The sequence below is a fragment of the Cyprinodon tularosa genome, unplaced genomic scaffold (assembly GCF_016077235.1).
Source record: "Cyprinodon tularosa strain WSP-4 unplaced genomic scaffold, ASM1607723v1 ctg358, whole genome shotgun sequence".
Lineage (NCBI taxonomy): Eukaryota > Metazoa > Chordata > Actinopteri > Cyprinodontiformes > Cyprinodontidae > Cyprinodon > Cyprinodon tularosa.
In genome coordinates this window covers 337,497-347,086 of record NW_024039072.1, presented here as the reverse complement: position 1 = coordinate 347,086, position 9,590 = coordinate 337,497, and the positions used below count along the sequence as shown (strand labels likewise).

The 9,590-nt window shown below is 35.2% G+C and overlaps 1 protein-coding gene across 1 annotated transcript; it reads right to left on the bottom strand.

Annotated features, from left to right (window-relative positions):
* Window positions 1–1,477: 1,477 nt before the first annotated feature.
* On the bottom strand, window positions 1,478–4,808 carry LOC119790215 (myeloid-associated differentiation marker-like). The gene is made up of 2 exons (XM_038295659.1): window positions 4,685–4,808; window positions 1,478–4,604 (listed from the first exon to the last, which is right to left on the bottom strand). The coding sequence occupies exon 2, from the start codon at window positions 4,300–4,302 to the stop codon at window positions 3,418–3,420; it is 885 nt and encodes a 294-aa protein (XP_038151587.1). The 5' UTR covers window positions 4,303–4,604; window positions 4,685–4,808; the 3' UTR covers window positions 1,478–3,417.
* Window positions 4,809–9,590: the final 4,782 nt, after the last annotated feature.

Here is a 9,590-nt window from a genome sequence, read left to right as displayed (position 1 = left end):
AAATGATCTAAATGATCAAATATAATAAATATAATAATAAAATAACCTATTCTACAAAAAATTCAGCAGTCTAATGGCAATGGGAAAGAAACTGTGGAATCTGCTGGAGCTGCATTGGATGCTTCCAAGTCTCTTCCCCGAGGGCAGTAGGTAGAGCAGTCCATGGTGGGGATGTGAGGGATCATTTATGATGTCACAGGCTCGGGACAAGCAGTGCTGGGATGAAATGTATTTTATAGAGGGAAGAGGAGCCCCAATGATCTTCTCTGCTGTTCTCACCACTCTCCTCACTTTCTTCCAGTCTGAGACGCAGCAGCCTCCATACCACAGAGTAAGACAGCTGGTCAGAATGCTCTCTATGGTAAATAACTATTTTCATAAAAACTTATTCAATAATCAATTAATGCAGATATATTAATTTTTGTGATTAAGTAATGACAATGGAAAAGATGTTTGCCCAAAACTCAAACCTGAAAGAATTTTATCCACTATGCCTTCTATCTAGAAAGCACGGGTATTTGAATATATTCATCAATTTGTTAGCAAAAGCTGTGGGAAGGTATAGTTTGTCTTTATCTAGAAAATATGGATGTTTTGCTCGTTCATTTTCCTGGAACAGTGTAGATTGACCCTGAGATTTTGGTGCCTATCTACTTTCGGCCACCCCTCTGTCTCCATTGGTTATTGCCTGGCCACCCTTATAAAAATGTTCTGGCTACGCCTCTGATTTCACGTAGTTTGTGTTTCTATATCGACCATAATGTGTCAGATAACCAACGAAAAAGCAAGATTTAGAACTTCCCAATTGTAAACAATAAACCTCTATAAAATATTTCGTAATATAGAACTGACATGTTATGGCTGCACAATCATAGGCATGATGACATAACTGTCCAGCTGACACACATTGTTGATGCTATACAAGCAGAGTATGACACAAAAGGGTACTCCTAAGAAACTGTCTAAATCTAAGAAGCTGTTTTGAATATCATATATAGTATGTACGCAGATACTATTAATTGAAAGTAAAAGCTAAGGAAATAACCAAAGCCTATAAAATATTTAGGACTGACCACTTTCATACAACACAGCAATGCACAGTAATGCACATGGAAGGAGGATATTGTGAAATGCATGGGCAAAATTTCAGTTGAATCTCTGTGCATGATAAATGATATGTATGTTTTTTATTTATTTATTTTTTTATATAGAGAGAGATTTTCAGATAAACAACTGTTTTAAATTCCCTTTTAAACGTGAGATGCACACATTAGGCACAATGAATACCGCACAACATTTGGGAATATTTAAAAGCTTCACTGACTCACAGTTAAATTAATCCATTTTGACTTTGACATTAAAAAGAAAATTTCTCACTCAAAAAAGCTTACATTTATATTATACTAGTCTTTTTTTAACCAATAACTTGAGCTATCTGTGTGTAAAAAACATACATTATGTGGACAAATGTGGTTTTGAACGTTGGAAGAGTTTATTAAATCAAAATCCTTACATTTTGAGTTATTATTTTTAATGAAAGACAATCAACATTTTTCATTGAAAGTGAACTCCAAAAATAAAATATGGAAACAGGCCACTGCCATCAAGTGATGATTGATGGTAATTACAATGGTGCAATATTTTTTGTGTTCTGAACAAAAACAAATGGTTCCCTAAAATATATATTACAACAAATGGCTTTAATTTAAGGGTCATATAATGCAGCTGATCAATGATACATATGTCTTTATGACAACATATTTAGAAATGCACTACGTCCACATTTAGTAATTGAACAATAAGCAAGTCATACTATATAGTGTGCGAAACACATATTTATCTTGGAGCAATAAAACCAATCCCTTTTTAGCCCTTAGTTAAACTCTATGACATAGTTCGGTGGTCTATAGTTGTCAAGTTTTTTGTTACACTTAAGAAAACACCAACCTCACCTGGTACTTCTTCCATAAAACGATAAAAGCAATCTCATAAGTTAACTCATGTGGATTTATACCTGACATAAGCAAACTAATTAGATCTGTGTCTGGAAATAAAGTGTTTTTAACTTGCCACAAGATTTGTAAAACACCTCCAATTTAAGATTAATTGGTTAAAAACTCTCACGCTGGAACCTTTACCAAAGTATGTTATCCTATGAGAGCTAAGCCAAACTAAACCTCAGTAATAAAGTATTTTACTGCAGAATTGGTTACAACTTAGTAAGGGAACCTATGTATGAACATCTGTAAAGAAAACATTAATTTGTGGCAAAGAGGACCATTTACTAGAGAACTGTATTAAATGTAAGGACATTGTTCAGAATAAGCTGCTATTTCAGAATTATCAACAAACCTGTCATTGAATTAGGAGAACTATTAGTTTCAGTTTCTAAATATTATGAAGAAGTGCAGACACGAAAAGTAAGGTGTACAAAGCCTTATTCCCCCTTTCGTCAGGAAACACCAGATAAATGTTCTGTCAACGATTGCAAAGTTTTCCAAACCTTTCCACAACTGCACTAACCTGACAACAGCCAGATGCATGTCTAGCTCCGCCTAGCTAGACATGCATCTGGCTGTTGTCAGGTTACAACTGCACAACACTCATGGCAGATATTGGCCCGATCTGGATTGTCCAGTTTTCTTATGAGAAAATAATTATTTCCTGCTCATTTATTATGCTTTTATTGGGGCATCCGTTGAAGACGAGACGGTTTCCTGAATTCGTAGTTACTAAGCAGATTCTTCAGATTGGTCTGAGCTCAATGAATTGGTTTACTTTTAGCTTTTTACCAGCATTTTTAACAAGCATTAATTCTGAAACCTTAATTTCAACTTAAAAATAATGACTGGATTTATTTAATATCTTGCAAGCCCTAGACATTTAAGCCTCACTCGGTTACATGATAGTACATTTAGGAAGAGGGCATTTAAAAGTTGTTATTTTTTTATATTTTGTTTGCTAAAATATTAAGAAAAAGTTTATTTAGGGAATATTTGCAATATTCTTTCAAGATTTGGCAGTGTAAGAAGGTACATTTAAAGGGAGTTCATTTCCCTCCCAAAAAATCTCATCTTCTTTCTACTCATAATTGTCAAAAGTACATCATGTTTTTTATAATAAGTCATTCTTCTGAAATATTATGTCTTGTTTTTGTTACGATACAAATGCAATTAAGGAAAACTGTAACAGAATCAACACTGTTGTCATAACAGTTGAAGTTGAACTTGTAAAATGTGATACTTAAGTGTTTCCTCACCACAAGTAGCACCAGCGGTAAACCGACCAAAGTCAATGATTTGGGTTCAAAATGATAGTTTGACATGACAGCAATGATTAAGAGCAGAAATGCCCATCAGTTTGATTTTCTTTCTCTCAGTTTTCATAAAGAATATTTTACAAACTTCACAGCGATCTTTAAATGTGACTCCTGTCACATAACAGTTTGATGGAAAAGGCGAGGTCCACTGTGTAAGCTAATAGTGTGATACTAGAAAACACTGTTTCCACGGTGACCAGATTTAGGTTATCTTGTTTGGATTTCTCCTCTCTCAGCTGCAGTATCTTGGTGAAACAAATCACTGTGGCCAACATGTAGAGGAGCACACCGATCAAGCTGAAGGCAGCCAAAAATCTGTCAAATGGCAGTAGGCATTGTCCCGCAAAGTCACCCAGTATCACTACCAGGGTGATGAGAGATATGAAGACGCAAATGCCATATGAGACGCAAGACACCCAGAGCTGCCAGTGACCTCCAGTCTCCAACTTGGAGATTAACACCATCAGAGGTATCATCTGTAGACCTCCCCACAGTTGGATTATCTTAAGAAAACCAGGGAAGCTGCTTATGTAGCCTCTTTGTTCGTGCGCTTGGGTGCGAAGAACACAACACTCAGAGGCGTAGACCAAGAAGGTGAGACCAGAGCCAACTGCAGCTGCTAAACCGTGCGTAGTTACAACATCATGATCCATGACCTTCCAGGGAAAAACCACGGAGGAGCTGAAGTTCATCAGCACCCCTAACAACGCAACCGTCATGGTCAGGTTCTTCCACGATATCGGGAGGAGGCTGTGGAACTGGATGATGGTGATAATGTGTATGAGGAGAGTAACCACAAAGAAGAAACACCAGGTAAACATACAGAAAATCTTGAAGGTGACGGAATCAGGTGAAGGGTTCAGGCCTTCACCTTTCATTGAGGCCACAAGACTAAAGGCGATGCAACTGGAGAAGACTTCCAATGTTCGCACCAGAAATAGTGGACTGGTGAAGTCTCGAGCCTCAAGAACAATCACAGGCATTGTCACTCCTTCGAATCTGTCGATCCAGTGTCCACATGCAAAAGATTATAATTTTGAAATTAATCCTTCAGTTTCACTTCCTGGAGATTCAGCCTTTGTGAGGCCAATACAGGTCCAAGGTTTAATCCTTATAGCTTCAAGTGGTAATATCTCCTCAGAATCCAACAAAACATGAGAGTTAAGCCTGTCTGGCGGAGGTTATGAAGAAAGCCATCAAAACAAGGCTGAAAAACTCACAAAAGAATCATCAGAAGCTTAAAGTTTGTCTTCTTTATTTCTTGTCGTTGTGCTTCATCTTCTTACTGAAACAATCGAAAACAGTATTTCTTGGAATAAAGTTTTGAAACGATTGTGCCGTGAAAAATAAACCTCGCCTACTCACCTACTTCCTTTTTGAGGTTGCAGTCGTGCTCATTCTGTCTCACTAAATGTAGGTGCAAATGACCACAATATAAGACTAGAGCAAACAAAGCTATCTCCCTCCTCCTCCTTCCAATTCTCATGAAAAGCAGCTCCCTTTTCTCAGGCAGGAGTAATAAATCAGACATCCAAATGATTGGCTGTGCAGCATATCATGTTGCACAGGGGACATTTATTTTAGGACAAGATTTGTTGGGTGCTGCAGATCATTTAAATGTTACTTCTTAGGATCAGTTTGTGGGAGTGTTCTTGCTTAACCCCCAGAGAGATGAAGCTGATTACCTACATCCTGTTTCTCTTTTCAAATTAACACGTGGAAAAGTGCATCTCTGAAATGGAAACAACAGTGGGTTCCAGCAGCAAACCCAACGCTTTGTATCTCCTACCTGAATGCAGGCATGGGGATGCCTTTATATTCTATGTCATGATGATTTACTGTGAAATTCACTGAGGGATGAATTAGAAGAAATGTAAGGAGGCATGACATTTTAACAACTTTTAGGGTAGTTTCCCCTACTTACCCCAAAAACAGCCCAGACCAACTAAGCCACCTAATATTTGAAGCTGAGATCTGCTACCAGAAGATCATTTTAGTCATGGATCTTAAGAATTATGTAATCAATAAAACAGAATTGTTCAACATAAGTCAGAAATGTTGCCATCTAGTGTATTTAAAACAAAATATCAAATATATAATAAAATATAAATTGTAACTGAATTTTTCTTTTTAAATTTTGTTTTCCCCTAGTAGCCAAATCTGTTGCATATAAAAGAGAACACAGTTAATCATTATTCATAACTCCATGGTCCAGCTCCGATGCTTTTGTGTTCGTTTTTGGAGTTCATCCTAAATATTCCATGGCTTTGCAGCTCCATGCACAACAAGCTGTGATGCATTTTGTGTTAAGACATCTAAGCTGTCATAGCTTATCTGTTGGATCAGACTACACAGGCCAGCTTTTGCTGCTCCTGAACATCAATCAGACCTGGCCATTAATGATCTGTTAGTTTACCACCTTTCCTTCTCGTTACCATTGATAGATTCTAACCACCTCCGATTGGAAGTGCTACACTCAAATCCCCGTGTTTGTGCATTTCTCCTGCTTGATACAGAATCTTTCAAGCTATAAACCATGCAGTTACAAAGACATAACCAATATTGTTACCTTTGCCCTATCATCAGTAATGCCCTATCAATGTATAAGATAACACATATGGCAATAATTGCAACTTGTATATTTTAGGGATTAAAGTGCTGTTATTTTTTTTTTCACCCAGAGTAGAACCGAAAACAGAAGTTCTTTGAGTTATAGCTTTCATAAATTACAATATTTATGTACCACAGCTTTCATCAACAATTTACTTTCCTGGATCAGCCATCCAGTGACAGCAGCATGATTTGCAACACTAAGGTCACATGCGCCGCATGTGCAGGCCTCCACACACACTATAGAGGAGAACTGCAATATTATTTATTGCACCTTCAACTATGAATTACATTAGGGTGCCTTTAAGTTTTGAAGTTTGGAACTTCTGTGGTTGTAATAAAAGATTTATTGACGATATTACAAATAGTTTTTATAAGGCCTAAAAAAACATATAATATTAAATATAAGAAATAAAAATATAATCAAGAAGAACATTTTCTAAAATAGATCCAAAATGTTTTCATATGAAAAAATGTTTTTTTTTTTAGTATATTTGCTATATAAAAAGAAAACAGTTCAGAAGGGAAATATAAAGAAACGAGGCTGTTTCTTCTGTTTTTTGTTTTGTCAATCAAACTCACTAGAGCATAATACAGAATAGTCCTGTTATTGCCTTCATGGTACTTCATCACTGTAAAAGAGGAAGTAACACAAGGAAAACAAAACCACTGATCATTTATTAGTTTGAATACTTTTTCGAGAGATTTTATACAGTTTAAGTTGGCATCTCATTTAACAAATATTGATTCTAGCACTTTTGTCTGCTAATAGCTAAATTAATTCATGGTAATATATATGTAGACTTTTATTTTGTACTTAATTGCCTGACTTCATTTTTTTTTTCTGTTAAGTTTCTAAGAAGTTGAAAATAATAGTGGCAATCCTTAATTTCAAACAACAAAGTCCATGCATATCAAACAAGTTGTAAAAGATGTTAGGGAAGCATGCCTTCTCTAAAACAAAAAAATAAATAAATAAAACTGTATTATCAGTGGTTTAAAAGTTTTCAAATTTTTCAAATTGCTTATAATAAATCTTTATGAAAACAAGATTATCTAAAGAATTTAAAATCAAATTGTGCAATCATGCTATGGGTTGACTAGCAGAGACATTTGTTAAATTTTCCTCCAAGAAGTATGCATTTGCAAACTTGCAGTAGTGAAAAAGTGCAGGGTTTCACTGCTGCACAGGAAATGCTCATCGCTTCACTTCGTTTGACTATCATTTCCACCCACCACCATCTGATACTGCTTAACTTACTCACCTGGGACTTAATCACATTGTATAAAATATCAAATGCATAATTAAGAAGTCAATCTTTTTTGATAGCTTTGGCTTATACAGAGACTTTCTAGTAGTTGACACATAAAAAGAAAAAAAGTGCAATATCCCTCAAATGCATATTTTTTATGTTCTTTTAAACATACATGGATTTCCCCAGTATGCAATGGTTTCCCGCTCAACAAAAAAAAAGGAGAAAGAATTAGGTTAACTGGGGATTTTTATTTCTTGTTAACAGCGCCTCTTTCTGTGACAGAGGTGGTGACCTCTGCTGCGTTAACCCGCCTCTTTGCCGTTCAGGGCTGGAAGAAAGAGGAAAACAAACTATTAAAACACAGTTCTGGTGAGAAGACTGATTAATTCAAGTTACTTTTTTTAACAGGAAAAAATATGCAGCAAATATCTTCAGCGAATTTGAATAAGGGATGAGGGCACCTGTTTATATTAATTTAAGATAATATTTAATATAAACAGTCATACAAACAAACACAACTAGGCTATAGAAACAATAGGCTTACACATAAGCCGAAGGTTTAGATTTAGATTTCAGCTTACTTTCATTCAAACTAGACGTTATTTTTCAGTACCCTACTTTTTAAATAATTCATCCAGATGCTGTAGATTGTACAATGCATCTTGCATGACACTGTCAGTCAATGTCATTTGAGACTTCAGAGCACAAATTATGGCTTAAAAAAATCTAAGTGAATTTTCACCTTGATAAAAGAGGGGCAAAGTTAAATAGATGCTATTTGATGCTAAAAGAATGGAGTAAAGAGAAAATCTTTTCCTAGAACAGTCATTATATAACTTTCAACTGGGGGTATGTATAAGTACATTTAACCACAGTCAAAAAAGGAAGCTAAGAAACATGATCTTATGTCTGGCTTGTTGCACACATAACCTATTTAAGGGGTTGTAAGCTTTCCGGTTTTAACTATTTGTAATTAGTGTCCAATTAGCAAAGCCAACTGAGAAAAATAGTTCATGGGCCTGAAAGGTGCATAACAGGGAACCAGAGGCCTTTATCCAGGATAAGAGATAAAGCCCACCTTGATGTCCGATGATCAATGCATATATATCATATTTGTTGCATATATATTTAGATTTATTCCATATATATATATATATATATATATATATATATATATATATATATATATATATTTCATTACATATATATATATATATATATATATATATATATATATATATATATATATATATATATATATATTTCATTACATATATATATATATATATATATATACACATACCCCATTTATTTCTCGGGACTGTTAATCAGTGTTGTATTTTTTTTGATGGTCTCGGTCTCGTCTCGGACTTGACCGCATTTGGTCTCGGTCTTGTCTCGGTCTCGGACGCTGAGGACTCGGCATTTTATTTCAAGACCGGTCTAGACCACAACTGTGGAAATAACACTAATCATCAGAATATTATCTGTTTCTTTCTGCTTCTTATCTGCTTCTTTTTATTGGATGCTTGGATTCAAATCCAAGCAATAACCTGTCTCATTGGTAAATGCAGTGAAGCATTTTTTCAACTAATTATCTGTCTCATAACATATTTCACAACTTGGTGACAGATAGAGATTTATTTAAGAAAAGATATATAATATGGCTTTAATCTGTATATGAGAGAGAAACAAGAGAAATGATTGGCATTTTTTCAGTTTTACACATTTGCACATTGTTTTGAATTAGCACATTTAAAAACAACATAAATGTATGTACTGTTCATGAACGGCAGAGAAAATACAATTTTGATCGACTTTGATTAATTGTTTGAAATTCAGCGATTACTACACAGAAGTACTAAATAAAGATGTTAATGTTTAGTCCAGTTCTGTGTGTTAAATATCTAGGTGTTTTTATGTGAATGTGGGTCTTTTAGATAAATTTTTGTGATTTTGATCATGTTTCACATTTTATTGTCACATACTCGCACTGGTCTTGGTCTTGACTTGGTCTTGGACCCTAAAAGTCTTGGTCTTGGACCCTAAAAGTCTTGGTCTTGTCTTGGTCTCGGGTTAGGTGGTCTTGACCACAACGCTGTTGTTAATATTATGTTATATATTTCATGCTTCCATGTTTTTGTTTCTACTTTGTCTTTGTACAGATACTTTCTTGGACTGCTTATAATGACAATAAAGGCATTCTGATTCAGATTTTGCAACTACGGCTAATATGTCTCCTGTCAAACTCCAGGTCTCGGTTCTCAATTATGATTTCATTTTTGTCTAAATACAGATATTTTTACATGTCATGCATACCACCAGTTGTATATGACAACCATCCAGTCTGAACTGATGAGGACATCAATGCAACCCAAAGTACCACGTATGGAGGGGACACAATT